General features: G+C 38.3%; 3 protein-coding genes across 3 annotated transcripts in view; 1 reads left to right on the forward strand and 2 right to left on the reverse strand.

Moving 5' to 3' along the window:
- Positions 1-6,169, forward strand: part of LOC135078691 (cytochrome P450 4C1-like) — a 28,296-nt gene extending 22,127 nt beyond the window's left edge. The window contains exon 11 of the mRNA XM_063973235.1: positions 5,762-6,169. Within this exon, the coding sequence (XP_063829305.1) occupies positions 5,762-5,913 (152 nt within the window). The 3' untranslated portion in view covers positions 5,914-6,169. The remainder of the gene's footprint in view (positions 1-5,761) is intronic.
- A 186-nt stretch (positions 6,170-6,355) lies between these two features.
- Positions 6,356-8,750, reverse strand: LOC135078585 (uncharacterized). Its single transcript, XM_063973115.1, has 4 exons — positions 8,591-8,750; positions 8,010-8,181; positions 7,296-7,513; positions 6,356-7,083 (listed from the first exon to the last, which is right to left on the reverse strand). The coding sequence occupies exons 1-4, from the start codon at positions 8,748-8,750 to the stop codon at positions 6,356-6,358; spliced, it is 1,278 nt and encodes a 425-aa protein (XP_063829185.1).
- A 292-nt stretch (positions 8,751-9,042) lies between these two features.
- LOC135078414 (uncharacterized) lies at positions 9,043-11,675 on the reverse strand. The gene is made up of 4 exons (XM_063972981.1): positions 11,558-11,675; positions 10,793-10,988; positions 9,973-10,190; positions 9,043-9,882 (listed from the first exon to the last, which is right to left on the reverse strand). Exons 1-4 carry the CDS (start codon positions 11,673-11,675, stop codon positions 9,161-9,163), a joined length of 1,254 nt encoding a protein of 417 aa, XP_063829051.1. The 3' UTR covers positions 9,043-9,160.
- Positions 11,676-16,541: the final 4,866 nt, after the last annotated feature.

The raw sequence follows: 16,541 nt of genomic DNA on the forward strand, positions 1-16,541 counted from the left end.
TTTATATTTTATATTTCATATTTTCATATTTCATATTTTCAAATTTCAAATTTTACAATATTTTGTAGTTTAAACAATTTCAAATTTCGTATTTCATAATTTCATATATTGATCTCTTCGCATTTCCTCCTTGTCATCAAACCTCTGTCTCTGCAAGAGTTTGAACGCTTACCTGTCAAAGAGATGCAAGAGCTTCACTGCGCGCTTGAGGCCGTGGAGGACGCTGCTTGTAACCTAAAAGTGTGCGAGACCCGTTGGACCCCGGAAGAAGAGAGGAACGTTCAGGGTAACGGCTCATAACCGCATGGCTTCCAAGGTACCCACTTTTCCATCCTTCAAGTAGGAGTCTTTCCGACCTGACATCGTGCAGTTATCTACTGCAAGAAAGGATTTTTTCCTGGCGGCTTGGTGACTGGAATTGAACCGCCACCGGTGCAGACAGAGAAGATGGTGAATTGTCTGCACGTGGAAAAGAGGTTGTCCGGCTTGCAGAAATTTATATAAGTTACCGTTCCTTGTGTGAAATTAGAAAATGTAAATAAAACAGCTCCCTCTCAATTGACACAATTTATTTTTATCTCGTATGCTCGTATATAGTTAACAATTACGATATTATAATAACTACTGTAATAGTGCCAATCTCAAGGGATTCAGGGTCGTCAATTAGGTTCGGTTTGGTGAATATTATTGCCACTACAAATTTCTTAAAACTCAGCCTAAATATTGAAAGACTCTACTAGTTAAGATAACTGCACGATGTCAGGTCGGAAAGACTCCTACTTGAAGGATGGAAAAGTGGGTACCTTGGAAGCCATGCGGTTATGAGCCGTTACCCTGAACGTTCCTCTCTTCTTCCGGGGTCCAACGGGTCTCGCACACTTTTAGGTTACAAGCAGCGTCCTCCACGGCCTCAAGCGCGCAGTGAAGCTCTTGCATCTCTTTGACAGGTAAGCGTTCAAACTCTTGCAGAGACAGAGGTTTGATGACAAGGAGGAAATGCGAAGAGATCAATATATGAAATTATGAAATACGAAATTTGAAATTGTTTAAACTACAAAATATTGTAAAATTTGAAATTTGAAAATATGAAATATGAAAATATGAAATATAAAATATAAAATTTGAAATCCCGCATCTGAAACGAAAAATACACTGTCAGCATCACATGTGGAACGTGGCATTAGGTTATGAAAAACCCCGCAATGGGAAAGAAATACTTACGAAGGCTGTTCACTAATTTGAGCTTCGCTCGCAGCCCTCAGCAACCCAATACCCTCATCCGAATAGAATTTAGGGAATTTCTGAAAGAAACCATCACATAAAATACCACGTACTGGAATACGAAAAATATCAATCACGAAAAATAAATAAATTCTCCGACGGGAACTTACCTCATGTGTGAATATTTTTAATTATATTAAGAAATTATCGTGGATGCATTCCGCATCACACGATTTAAAACAAAAGGGGATTACATCCCCGAAAACAATAAAATTGCGGTTGCGCAAGATCGACCAAAATTCCAAAGTGATTTGACAGCTCAACTGACAGCCTGCGAGTCATTGACATCGCAAGACGTTTCGTTTCGCCGCTTAGGTAAAAAGCAAATACTAATAAAAACCATGATGAAAACAATCTCCTGAACACCGAAAATATTCTATTAAAAAATAGAATAATCAAAACAAAAACATTAGGAAATGTTTCAATAAAATATATTTGAATTGACTGAGCAAAAAGCGCCATCTATTGCAAATTAATTCTAAATCACGCCAATAGATGTCGCTAGTGGTATCCAAAATCAGAATATCGAGAAGAAATATCAATTTGTGAAAACAGCCAAAACTGCAACGCTACAATACCCTCCCCCCTAGACATTCGCACGGAGAAAGAATCTGAGCTGCCCTCAGCGAACTACAAACTGAAAAAGAAAAAAAAATGTGTCTAAACGCAGAAAGACCTCAAAAAGAAAACATTCCAGCAGAAACTTCAACTGAAAAAAAAATCGAAAAAACAAACAACGAGTTGTAGGGTATGCTGACATAACAGGAACAAAAACAAACTTTTCACTAAGCAAAACAAACCAGATGAAAACCAACTACCAGGACTGATGTTCTTCAAACCTAAAACAATCTCTGCTGTCCGAGCATAAATAAAACCCAACACTAACGTACAATCATCTTTCATACCTCTCTTTCATACCTGTAAGCATCAGTTTCAAATTATACTGCTTGCCACCTGCATTCAAAATTCCCCATAGAGTCCCAACTGTGAACCAGTGGTACTCGAAATCCCCAGTAACGTTGTAAGGCTATTTCGGCCATTACTAACATATTTTCTGGAATAGCCATCCAGTGGGCCCTAGGGAAAGTGTATATTTCAACACATGTCATCCCTAGAAAAAATGTCTGGGTTAAAAACCACAGAACAAAAATGTCGCTGGCCACAATATAAATTGGACGTCATCGCAACAAAACACAAAACACAGGGAATAGTGCATAAAAGCACATGATGTCATCCCTGGAAAAGACAAAACAAACGAGGTATGTATATAGGAGATACATAGCACTCAAACACAACAAAACAAAAACACAGAGATAAAATCTCTGGAAAAAAAATTTCTGAACTATAAGTTACAGATAAAGCACCGAGGCAAAACTGTAGCAGATACCCGACAACTCGAATGTGTCCAAAAAAATTTTTGCTATAAAAGAATCTATCAAATTCCCAACAGAAATACATTACACAATACGATTGTGTCAAAAAAAAATCTAAAAACTAAACTCAAGTTAGTTACCAAAGTACCTACCTACCCAGAACAAAGAAAATCCTAAGTCCTACGACTGAGAACCTTGGCATAACTATAATTTCAAAAAAAATCTTCCTTATAGAAGGTAGCTTAATCATGAATTATTTTTGAAAAAAAAAACTATGTGGCAAAAATATTTTCCAAAAGTTAAATGAAAATTAATCATTAATTTATACAAATTTAAGAGAATGGCACTTTACTAAAAATTAATAACTTTGAATTGTTATCAAAACCAAAATCAATCGATAATCAATTAAGTTATTCCCGTATAAAAATTAACAAGTTAGCAAGTGTACCCACAAACAACTCACTAGCCAGTAATAACATTATGTACCAAACCTTATAATACACTGCAGTATAATGCCTAAATAACTAATAGGAATATCTGCCATAAGTTATCAAAATTTAGCCAAATTAAATTAATTAAAATTTCAAATAAAAGTTACAATATTGTGCTAACATTATGTAATACTAAATAATGTGTACTAAGTAACATGAAATAAAAGTTATATGTCCATGGTGACACAAAAGCAATTTGTTACCTAAGTACATAAACAATATTAAAGATTTTAGTTAGCATTATGTAACAAAATATCCGGGTAGGTACTTTAAAATACATTATGTACTTACTTAATATTAGTACAAATGAATAAACACTAAAATTAAAATTAAACTGTGTTTGTCTTGTATGTAAAAACAAAATAATTAAAGTAAGTAACTAAAAGTTATAAGCTATAAAGCCCAAAAGCAGTGTAGGTATAAAATAAATATAACCTAACAAAAAAAATGTTACTTACTTGTCCCAACACAATATACAAAATAAGAGTTGCAACACTAAAAAAATGTAACCTAACATCATGTAAACTAACCTCATATAGAGTAGTACGCTCTGTTATAATGGTTAACATAATAAGTTTAAAGTTGACAACCTAAATAAAAAAAATTATGTGGGCATCACAAATAAAATAAATTACAAAAAAAAACAAGACAAACAACAGCACACACATGAGAGACTCCCTAATAAAAAATATTTAACAACAAAATAGAAGGATATGAGCGGATAGTCAGCACACAATGTTGCTTCTATTATTGGCTTTCCACCCATAAACTTCATAAAAAAATGTGGCAATAATAAACAACAAAAGATGGGCGCCACTGCAAGAAAGGATTTTTTCCTGGCGGCTTGGTGACTGGAATTGAACCGCCACCGGTGCAGACAGAGAAGATGGTGAATTGTCTGCACGTGGAAAAGAGGTTGTCCGGCTTGCAGAAATTTATATAAGTTACCGTTCCTTGTGTGAAATTAGAAAATGTAAATAAAACAGCTCCCTCTCAATTGACACAATTTATTTTTATCTCGTATGCTCGTATATAGTTAACAATTACGATATTATAATAACTACTGTAATAGTGCCAATCTCAAGGGATTCAGGGTCGTCAATTAGGTTCGGTTTGGTGAATATTATTGCCACTACAAATTTCTTAAAACTCAGCCTAAATATTGAAAGACTCTACTAGTTAAGATAACTGCACGATGTCAGGTCGGAAAGACTCCTACTTGAAGGATGGAAAAGTGGGTACCTTGGAAGCCATGCGGTTATGAGCCGTTACCCTGAACGTTCCTCTCTTCTTCCGGGGTCCAACGGGTCTCGCACACTTTTAGGTTACAAGCAGCGTCCTCCACGGCCTCAAGCGCGCAGTGAAGCTCTTGCATCTCTTTGACAGGTAAGCGTTCAAACTCTTGCAGAGACAGAGGTTTGATGACAAGGAGGAAATGCGAAGAGATCAATATATGAAATTATGAAATACGAAATTTGAAATTGTTTAAACTACAAAATATTGTAAAATTTGAAATTTGAAAATATGAAATATGAAAATATGAAATATAAAATATAAAATTTGAAATCCCGCATCTGAAACGAAAAATACACTGTCAGCATCACATGTGGAACGTGGCATTAGGTTATGAAAAACCCCGCAATGGGAAAGAAATACTTACGAAGGCTGTTCACTAATTTGAGCTTCGCTCGCAGCCCTCAGCAACCCAATACCCTCATCCGAATAGAATTTAGGGAATTTCTGAAAGAAACCATCACATAAAATACCACGTACTGGAATACGAAAAATATCAATCACGAAAAATAAATAAATTCTCCGACGGGAACTTACCTCATGTGTGAATATTTTTAATTATATTAAGAAATTATCGTGGATGCATTCCGCATCACACGATTTAAAACAAAAGGGGATTACATCCCCGAAAACAATAAAATTGCGGTTGCGCAAGATCGACCAAAATTCCAAAGTGATTTGACAGCTCAACTGACAGCCTGCGAGTCATTGACATCGCAAGACGTTTCGTTTCGCCGCTTAGGTAAAAAGCAAATACTAATAAAAACCATGATGAAAACAATCTCCTGAACACCGAAAATATTCTATTAAAAAATAGAATAATCAAAACAAAAACATTAGGAAATGTTTCAATAAAATATATTTGAATTGACTGAGCAAAAAGCGCCATCTATTGCAAATTAATTCTAAATCACGCCAATAGATGTCGCTAGTGGTATCCAAAATCAGAATATCGAGAAGAAATATCAATTTGTGAAAACAGCCAAAACTGCAACGCTACAAGCCCTCCCCCAAGGATTTCCACAGTGACCGGTATTGCGCTTCTCTCATTCAGATGCTTACCTAATTCCCCAATGGCGATCAATTTCAATGTCTGATTCGCCACTTAAGTTTGGCAAATCTGTGTACTATGTACCATACTCCACCTTTGGTTCTCCGGTACATACATACAGAGTAGGGACTCTCCAGTGGTTTTGAGAATACTTTCCACACGAAACAGGCACGGACAGGAACTAGTAGACACGGACTAGTGTGACATAACAATGCCTTTGTTTACTAATTTTATAATGCAATTCTAATAGGTGCCATTATCCTCCCTTTCAGGTAAAAAATACGCCATGGCGTTCCTCAAAACGGCGCTAGCTTATTGTGTGAGAGAGCTCCGCATCATTTCTGATGCTGAGAACTTGAGGCTTAGGGTTGACCTGGCGCTCCGACCAGTCAGCGGACACTTGCTCAAGGTCCAGCTACGCTGACCTTCCACGCTAAGGAGTTTAGGACAAGACCAGGGATCATGATGTCTTGGTTATGATGACGGCTGTAAAAGGGTACCGAATCTTTTTTCTAAAAGTGATTTTTTGTAAATACTTTTAATGATTAAATAAACAGTGTGCCCCTTTAGTCTGAAGGCATGAGGTAGAGATGGTGATGGTATAGATGTGATGGCATGATGAAGGTTTCTTTGGTACTTTTAGAACGTAATTGTAGAAAAGGTTAGTTATACATACTTAAATAGAGAAAAGTAGTTTTCTTTAACATAGCTTTAGTAAAATGCAATATAAAAAAAATTTGGTATTATGTAATAGACAATAAATTGTGTTAACTAAGAAAATATATTTTTAAGCGAAACAAAATAAAACAAAGCAAGATTAATTTATTACATATTCCAAAATCAAACCTATAGAAATAGTAAGTATACTAATGTGCATGCAAATTAATAGTAAAAGCAGATCGCAGTGTCGTGTAGGCGGAATAAATATTCTTAACAACACTCATGAGGCATTCGAAACTCAGCATCGTCACGCCCCCAGCAGAGAGTTTCATCGTCTTCTGTGCACTAGCCAGCATCAGCAGTACAATCTTCATATTCGGGACGTCAAACATCTCCCAGTTGCAAGCGTACACAGCTGCTGCGAATTGTGCACTGGCGTCCATTACTCGCTGGCCAGTCCAACAGTCCATAGCTACCTGCACAAATGCATACGGCATCTCTAAAATCGTGTTCTGCAGACCACCCAGCAGCTCAGCTATCAAACCCATTATTAGGAACAGGAATTCGAAAGCTATCGCCCCTTTAAATACTTCTTCCAGCAAATGTAGAATGCGCACATTCGTCGCATGCTTCCTTATTATATCATGGAGTCGCATAGCTATAAACTCGTTGATGACTCTTTTCTTGAATTTGGCGTCGAGAAACGTCCCTCTTTTTAACGTGCTAAGGTTGATATTGGCGTAGTGTTGTTCGGCGTCGGCCCAGATGTGGAGCAGTTCTTGAGTGAGGGCCAGCATTTGTGCTTCGATGTAGCCCGCGAAGACTATGAGCACGGAGGTGACGTTGGCTGGGACATAGCAAAGGAACCAGACGCTGGCGGCGACTAGGGCGTAACCGAATTCGAAGTTGGGAGACTTCTCCATCGGTTCTAGACCTGTTGATAAATAAAAATAAAATAAAAATTCTTTATTTCAGACAATTTTAAAAGTCCATATTAAAATGTTGAGATATAATGCTAAGCTTAATTGTTTGAACTGGAGATGTCAGATATCAGCAGATACAATTGAATAAGCTAAACTTTGTAAGTGATTAATTGTTGAGGTCATGCTAATTTGATTCATTTGTGAAGTAACTCAAATAACATACCATAAAGAGTGAACACATTATCCATAAAATGTCTGCCGGGAGTGAAGAGGGGCTTGCCAACATACGCCATGCCATTCCCCATGATGATGAACCAGTAAACCATGGCCCGTAACTTGGCCTTCCTCATAGATTTCAAAACTTTATTAGAAAACCGACTCCCGGGAACAATTTTTGCATCAAACTCTAAACTCTCATCTACAATTTTTCTGATAATATCCCTGGAAGCAAAATTGAGTGTACGGTTAACAATGAAAAGGGTATATTATACTCTTTTGAACTAGGGACAATTACTTACTGGGTTGAAAATATCTAATTCAACATTTCAAAGAGAGATGGTGCTTTAACAGAGATGAAAAGATTGACAATATTACTCCGCTACACTTTGATAAAAACAAGCAAGTAGTGTCCGACAAACAAGTAACTTATAATGAACTGTGCTTACTGTGTTATTTATTTTTTTGTTTGTGTAAAACTTAAATATTAATGTCTACCCACTTGATATGGCTGCCACGGAATACCAGCGTTATACTCTAGGTCTTGACCTAGGGCATAGCACATGCTGAGTGGCTGCCATTTTGGTTCAAATTTAACTACTTAGTAATTATATTGTTGTAAGTAGTCTAAGGATGTTTGGACTAAATAAAAATATTTTTCTTTCTTTCTTTCAAATAATAAAGCTAAGAATAACACCTGTATAAGTAGACATAAGCAAACTTAGCGTTGCCGATCTCACTCGAGACGCACAGCGAGAACATAATGATGCCTTTCAAGAGGTCGTGTTCGGCCACGCACCGCTCCTTTACGAACCAAATAGCTGAGACTACGAACACGAAGAAGTACGCTGAAGCTGTGCTGATGGTGACGAGATAGGACCAGAGAGGTATTCCTGGAAGGCAAAGAAGAGTAATAAAAGGTTAGGGTAGTGAGCATAAGAAAGACATAGGTGAAAGCGAAAGGTCACTGCACTCATAACGAAATCTCAGAAACTACAAGTGCTAGGAGTCTCAAATTTTGCATGGGGGTTCCTTTTAGAACGTAGGTGCTCACTAAGGCGGGATTTTGCAAAATTCAACTCGTGAGGGGGTAAAACGGGGTCCACGCGTACGAATTAATTATAATAGTAGTCATCTATGAAGCTTTGAACTAGAGGCAGCCCGCGGTTTAGTCCGTGTTGGTGTTAAATCCAATTTAGATTCCGTTAATTTAACTCTTTCATTTGAATTGGTTAACAGTAAAATTTAAACATTCAAAACAAGATTTGTCAATCTTGCGATCAATATAGAGTCGATACTTACGTTCCTTGTGCCTATTATCAATATTAAGGGTCAACACCCTGAGGAATATGGCTACGTTTTCTATCATAGTTGGTAGATCACAGTACTTGAGGCCGAGTTTGCGAAAATCAAATCTAGAGTTCTTGCCCTCCTTAGTTTTAAATTTTGATACCGGCAACATTTTAACTTTAATCTTCATAATGTTGTCAAATTAAATCAAAACTTTAATGGCGAATCTGCTGAGCTGAATGTTAATTATTTTCTTCATTTGTTTCAGTAATGCTCATGTGTATGAAATAACTGCTTTGACGTCTGTCGGGAAGTTAAAGGATATTGAGTCATTGAGGTTCGCAAAAATCAAAAGATACCTACTTTCATATTTTTTATTTTCAGTAATGTATATGTTGGCTAAATACTAAATTACAGGTGTAGTGTTTGCCTACTGTATACGTCATCCATAGAAAGCCGTGAAACTCAAAATTTACTTTTTATCATTGATTTGCTAATCGATATTGCAAACTAATCTTGTCTTTGTTTGCTAATGAATTGTAAACGCTACTATCAGGTTAAAAATCTATTTTCTGTGTAGTATTACGCCATCATTGATCGCAATGTCGTGTAGGCGGAGTATATCGACCTTATCACAGTCATCAGACACGTGAAGCTCAGTTGAGTCATTCCTCCGGCAGATAGCACCATGGTCTTCTGTGCGTTCTGAAGCATCAGCAGCACAGTTCTCATGTTGGCAACATTGAAGTTCTCCCATTTGCAGTCATATACGGAGTTTTCAAACTTATCGCACGCATCCATCATCCTCTGGCCGGTCAGGCAATCCATCGCGACTTGCATCAGTGCAAAAGGCATTTCGATGTAGGTGTTCTCGAGACCCCCGAGCAGTTCCGATATGAGACCAGTTATGAGTAGAAGAAACTCCACAGCTATGGCCCCTCGGAATACGTGCTCGATTTGCTGGATGAGATTGATGTTGGTGGTGTGGATTTTTACTATTTGTTGTAATTTTTGTTTGATGTATTTGTTGATGATTTGGTTTTTGATATCATTGGTTGAGGTGACCAATGCACCAGCGTTGTCAGCTTCGGTTTCTAACAGGTATTTATTGTAGTGCTCCTGGGCGTCGCTCCAAAGGTGGACGAGCTCCTCGCTAAGGGCCAGCATGGTGGCTTCGGTGTAGCCGATGAGCACCGTGAGTAAGGCTGTGATGTTGGCAGGGAGGTAGCATGTGCAAATTACGCCTCCAGCGGTGAGGAGGAAGCCTATCTCGTAGTTGGGTGATTCAAACATCGGTTCGAGTCCTGAAAAAAGATAAGAAGACCCTATATATACGGTATAATAAATGTAGCTAAAAATCTGAAGAAGATTATTAATCTTGTAGCCTCATTTACCATAGATGATAAACAAATCTTCCATAATGTGCCTTCCAGGTGTGACAATGGGCTTCATGATGTAGATAGTGCCATTCCCAATGATGACCATCCAGAAGATTAGGCCACGTTTCTTTACGACTCTTAGGCCTTTTAGCAAATTCTGGCAGAATCGGTCGCTTTTCAGAGTCTGAGCATCGCAAGCCAAGTATCCATCGACGATGTTTTTGATTACTTTCCTGCGGACAGTGAGTTGAGGATAGTACAGCATCTAAATGATCACTAGTCTAGTAGTCATTTACCTATAATAGAAGTATATTATGTACCTATAGGCAGCTCAAATCATGAGAAAAATACCTTCCAACCAGAGAAGGCTCCCCGACTCTACAACCCAGTCGAGCTAATTGCGCACCTTGCTGAATGCGACTCTCCCTCCCAGTCTGTACAAGAGCGTCGATGTGACGTCTTGGTCGCTAGGTGTGCAGTTAACTTGACCGGATTGTAGAAATATGCCTCCCAACGCAGTAGCGGCGTAAGGGGGGGGCGGTGGGGGCGGTCCGCCCCGGGTGCCAAGCATCAGGGGGTGACACAAGTCGCGCAGATTAGTACTCACTGGCACATCTGCATGGCAAATCTGCGGTCTATGTCATGATACGAAGGGGGTAGGTAACCCCAAAAATCCTGGGGGCACCAGGGGGTGCCTTAGGACTTGTGACGGGGGGGGGGGGGGGGGTGATCGCCCCGGGTGCCAACCCATGCTACGCCGCCACTGTCCCAACGTAAGTTAGGGCTTTTATGGGAAATAAAGCAGATTTTTTTTATTACACCTTTGATAACTTACTCGTACATAAACATATAGAACAACTTGCAAGGGCCGATTTCGCTGCTGATGCCGAGCGAGAAGACGATCATGGCGGCGATGACGTCACCGGTCTCGCGGCACTTCCAGAACACGAACCACACCATTGATACGAGGTACACGTAGAAGTAGCAGGTGGATATGACCGTGGTGAATATGTAGAAGATTATGGGTATCCCTGTAAGGTAGTGCATGAAGTAGTTTGAGTCTTAGAAATTAATTTGTTCTCGTGGTGAGTATCCCTGTAATTCAAGTTAGTGACTGCACGAAGTAGGTACTAGTTTGGGTGTTAAAAATGAATTATTTGGATGTCCTCTAATAAATAATGGTGATTTGACTATAGCTCTATAGCTATACATATAACTATAGCTATACATATAACTATAGCTATGGGGTATAGCATAGAGCAGGGGTGGTCAACTTGATTAGACATAAGGTCTACTGTTTACTAACGAAACCCTGGGCGATCTAACACTTACATACTTCTTAAATGGAACAGCATAATTTAGTACACGATCATGTAGTATTTTTTGCCTTGCCACGATCGACCGGTTGGCCACCCCTGGCATAGAGTAATCTAGCATGTTACTTAGAGTATTCAAATTACATTTAACGAAAGAAAACCATTTTAAGATTATAGGATTATAGGTGTCTTTTCTTACAAGTATGTAGGGCGATGTAGCGTCTATTCTTGAATGAATTGTCATATATTATATTCATGTCCTGAAGTCTATTCTCCATACTTACTAGCCGGGTTCCTGCTATCCACACTGACGGTAAGAGCTCTGAGCATGAAACAGACGTTCCACAGCATAGTGGGTAGATCGCAGTACTGCAGGCCGAATTTACGAAGTTTATCCCACATTTTACAATATTACGATGATTCTGAATTCACTACTTTGTTGATGTCTATAAATAATTGTTGGACTTGCTCTAAGCTTGTGGTGACTCTAGATAAGTATGTACTTATATTTTCATTGACCACAATAACCAGGAAACAAAGTTGGTTCCACGCTAAAGTTTAACCGCTAACTAGTATTGCAGGCGGTGACAATGAAACTCAGTCACAAACACAAACAAATCACAGTGTAATTAATTTGAGTTGGTTACTACAGTGTGAGGCAGACAAAAAGGTTACCACGTAGATGGTATTTTGGATTGCTATGACGTATGCTTAAGTAGTGGTGGTTAGATGAGTCTAAAAGTTCTGGCGTGGGATTTAAACCAAGATTTGAGGTACACTTGGAGGTAAATCTACTCTATTTTAGATTTCATAATCTTATCTTTTAACAGCAAAGTTCGAAACAATCTTGTTTTCCGAAGTTCTGAACTAAATTGAATAAAAATTGTAGAGTAGTTCTGATGACAACTGACGACCAATAATAAACAGTTATTTCGAATAATTATAGGTTAGCACTTTTTTACTGTCAGAGGAAAAATCGTAATAAAGGATTAAGATAGTTGTTTTGTTTGTTGCATGAATGTTGCTTGAATATTTTCTCATCTGCGTATTTTAATGCGAATTAAGAATGTGTAGAAGTGTTTGAGGAAGCGACAAAATTTATTTTTGTCGTTTATCTTTGGAGGAACAAGCATCGATACTTCGTTCAATCCTCTAATCACAATCATTAGTGAGCAACAATCTTTAGGTTTGAGATTGATCTACTTGCCTTCAATAATTAGGGTGTGAATCAACCTGCTTGTTCGTTCGTCCAATTAAGGCATGATATGCATAATTATGATTTGCTCATAGTCTAATGTTAAGGCCAAAATATTACAGCAGACACCTCAGAATAAGATGAAATTAGATTATAAGTTGTTGGATAGACCCTTTATTTAATACTCCTGTGAAATATCCAAGTAAATTAGCAGAATAAAGCTAGTTTCTAAAAGAGTATTTAAAAAGAAATCGCATTGAAAACATTAATTATTCCCGCGAGGTTTGAATGACATTTGACAATTAAATAAGTGGTAGGTCGCACCCTTTTGTCAAACGCTGCAATTAACTAAGAAATGGGTTTTTATGTTTACCTTTTTATACCTGGTGGCTGGAGAGTTTCAATATAAGTTCTGGTTTCCAGTACTAGATGGGACAAATGAATTTATTTTTATTTTATTCAATAAGTACACATACAGGTTAAAGTCATTTACATAACAAAATACATAAAAAAAGTGAACAGTGTCTAGACTCCAACCTACAAGTAGCATACATTTAAGAGTTACGATAATTTTATTTAGGTACGTTGCACAATTAATAAACACATACAAAATTTTCAAAAATTTAGATTACAATTTGATTACGAGTATGGTAGGTAGTTAGCAATTGATCTAAGTAATTTAAGACTTAATATTAAACCCTGCAACAAAACAACTTTTAATATTAAAATAACCATACAACACTAAAAAAACCAATTCGAAATGTTTATTTTATTATTTATTTTTACAATAACAACCTTAAAAGGGCCAAATACAAACTAGAATAAATATTAAACTACTTACAATAAACTCAAAGCTAGAGACTGGACAAAAGCTTCTAATCTCCTTTAAAGTAATGTGTGGGCGGGCTTAGTGGTGGGCAATTTCACGAGTCATTGCACACCTCTATCGTGATCGGCCAGGCGTAGCCCACTGTAATCCGAAAAGAAAGATTTTGCATGTGTGTCGCTGCAGCAATACAGGGTGGCAATTTGACTTACTTTACTTAATGCCTCTTATATGGGGACGATAAAGTGACCCTCGATTTGGATTGGGTGGCGATCTAGTGTAATAGTTAAAAGGGCCAAAAGCCCATAATATAATGTCAATAAAATATGTACTAAAGATGTAATCATGGAATCATTTTCATCCTCTCATAAAAACATCGTAGTGTTCATGAAATTATGATATAAAAATATTACGTGTCTTTTCGGATCTTCAATGCCTAAATCCTGCTGCATAAGTACTTATTACCAATCATTTTAAGCTTTTGGGATATAAATGTAGTTTATGTAGGGTCAGAGAGTTACACAGATGAAATATTTAATACTATCCGGATGTAATTTGTAATTTGAGTTAATCTGATATAAAACTTAATTAGTATCCGAAAATCGCATAGCGCATCGCATATTATGTTTATACAGAAAACTGACCCGCAACGTGTCCATAATAATTTCGGAATGCAGCCATGGCATTCCCGTTACATGTAGCACGACCGTAGCACACCCGTAGCATGACTGTAGCATGACCGTAGCATGCCCGTAGCACACCCGTAGCAGGACTGTAGCATGACCGTAGCATGCCCGTAGCACACCCGTAGCAGGACTGTAGCATGACCGTAGCACACCCGTAGCAGGACTGTAGAATGACCGTGGCATGCCCGTAGCACACCCGTAGCAGGACTGTAGCATGTCCGTAGCACTCGCGTAGCATGACCGTAGCATATCTGCAGCATGACCGTGGCACACGCATAGCATGACCGTAACATATCTGTAGCATGACCGTGGCACACGCATAGCATGACCGTAGCATATCCGTAGCACGCCCGTAGCATTCTCGTAGAGTGAAGAAATATAAGGTTAAATAAAACAATATTAAGAAGCATTTTTTTTTCAGAGTACCTTCAGAATATTGCAGGGATCGAACCCACGACTTTCCCTTTGTAGTCCGGAGAACGAACGGTAATCGAATTCCATCACCAGATTCCATTTCCTCTGAATTCAGATGTCACTGTGCACACGAAGACGGTGCATTCATTACGTTTCAGATCGATTCCAATCAAGTATGAATGGCCGTCAATATTTAATTATCGGCTGAGAGGGATGGCCGCGACAATGCTCTTGTATTGATTTGGAATTTCGCTTTATGTGGAATAAATTAATAGAAGTTATTGTCCCAGTTTTGGCCGCTTTTGATTAAATTAACGCTTCAGGATAGAGAATAATGCGAAGGAATGAGGATTAAGAGATTACCTAATTACAAAGGTAAGCAAAATTACGCGATTAATTTAAAATAATGAAGCGCACTGGGAATAATGTGGTTAGCGAGTATTTTGTTCTAGTGTTTCTTTAGAACCTTAAGCCGCAGGCCTATTGTTTTGTTGCAGGGTTTTTTCATTATTAACAGTGGGAAAACAGGCGCTTGTGAGTCGTCTGATGAATAAAAGTGATCACTACCGCACATTGTCGTCCATAGCACCAGAAAAGTCCTTATTAGTAAACGAAGTCATATGGTGGCTCATTGACAATTGAATGATTGAATCACCTCAATCATGCTAAGCTGTAAAATTAGAGGAAGAAGGAAGAAGTTATTTTATGTTTTTGGTAGGTTTATTGAATGTTGTAAAGAGAGTAAATATAATTTAGGCATATAAACTTTTAATTTAATTTGCTCTCTAAAACTACAGTGCAAATATTACATTTTCATTGTTTGTTACATAAAATATTTACTATTTACATAACCGACTGCAAAGTAATGAACGCCGAATAGATCGATCTGAACACAGACATCAGACATGCAAAGCTTAGAACAGCTATGCCTTCAGCAGACAGCCTCAAGTTCTTCTGTGCGTTCATCAGCATGAGATACACCGTTTTCATATTTGTGACATCGAATCTCTCCCACTTGCAACTGTACACGGCTCTTTCAAAAGTGCCACAGGCATCTATAACCCTCTGGCCAGTGAGACAGTCCATCCCAACTTGGATTATAGCAAACGGTACCTTCATATAAGTATTCTCCAATCCCCCAAGGAGTTCTGCGATCAATCCTACAGATAAGATGCAGAATTCAAAAGCAAAAGCTCCCCTGTAGATGTCTTCTACTTGTTGCAATAAGTTAATACTAGTGGTGTGTCCTTTTATGATGTCTTTTAGTTGATATTTGATTGACTCGTTAATAGCATCATATTTTTCTTTCTTCTCAGACTCTTCTTCATCGATATCGTCAATGGCATTATACTCAAGCTCAGCGTCGTCCCAAATATTTAAAAGTTCCTCGCTGAGGGCTAACAGCTGTGTTTCTACTTAACCACTAATGATAGTGAGAAATCCAGCCACGTTGGAGGTCAGGTAGCAAGTCAAAATGGAACCCCAAGCGCAAGTAAAGAAAGCGATTTCATAATTGGGCGACTCCAATTGCGGTTCCAAACCTGGAAAAGTTAATGTATGTCAATGTATCATCATCCTGTATCCATGCAAAAAGATAATTCAAATATTAATGGTAATTACGTATGTAATTTTTACAGCAACTTCACCCCGCTGTTACATGTCTGCTAGAGGCTTTAAAATAGACAATAGAACAGGTCACTACTTTAATTCTTTGAAAAATTTAGTACCGTAAAGTATAAATACTTCTTCCATAGGCACTCGACCAGGCATAAGCAGTGGCTTGAGGATGTACATGACGCCATTCCCAACCACGATGACCCAGTGGACCAGCGCACGCTTTTTGACCCTGCGGAGGACTTGCAGCAAGTTCTTGGAGATGCGTGATCCAGGAGTGACGAGAGAGTCATACTCGAGGTACTGCGACGAGACGGCGAATTTTCTCCCCAACCGCCTCTGTGGTCTAGTGGTAAGACCACCTGCTTCAGACGCAGAGGTCCCGGGTTCGATTCCCAGTGGGGGCAGATTTTTCTGTTCGGTTTGGTTGGTGGTAGGGCTTGTTCTAAGTCCGCCTGGCTAGCTACCACCATCTTACCTAAGTCTGTCGCCATAACAACAATGTTAACTGTCTCTGAACCAACTAGGGTGAC

This window comes from Ostrinia nubilalis, chromosome 15, assembly GCF_963855985.1.
Source record: "Ostrinia nubilalis chromosome 15, ilOstNubi1.1, whole genome shotgun sequence".
In the NCBI taxonomy this organism is placed as follows: Eukaryota; Metazoa; Arthropoda; class Insecta; order Lepidoptera; family Crambidae; genus Ostrinia; species Ostrinia nubilalis.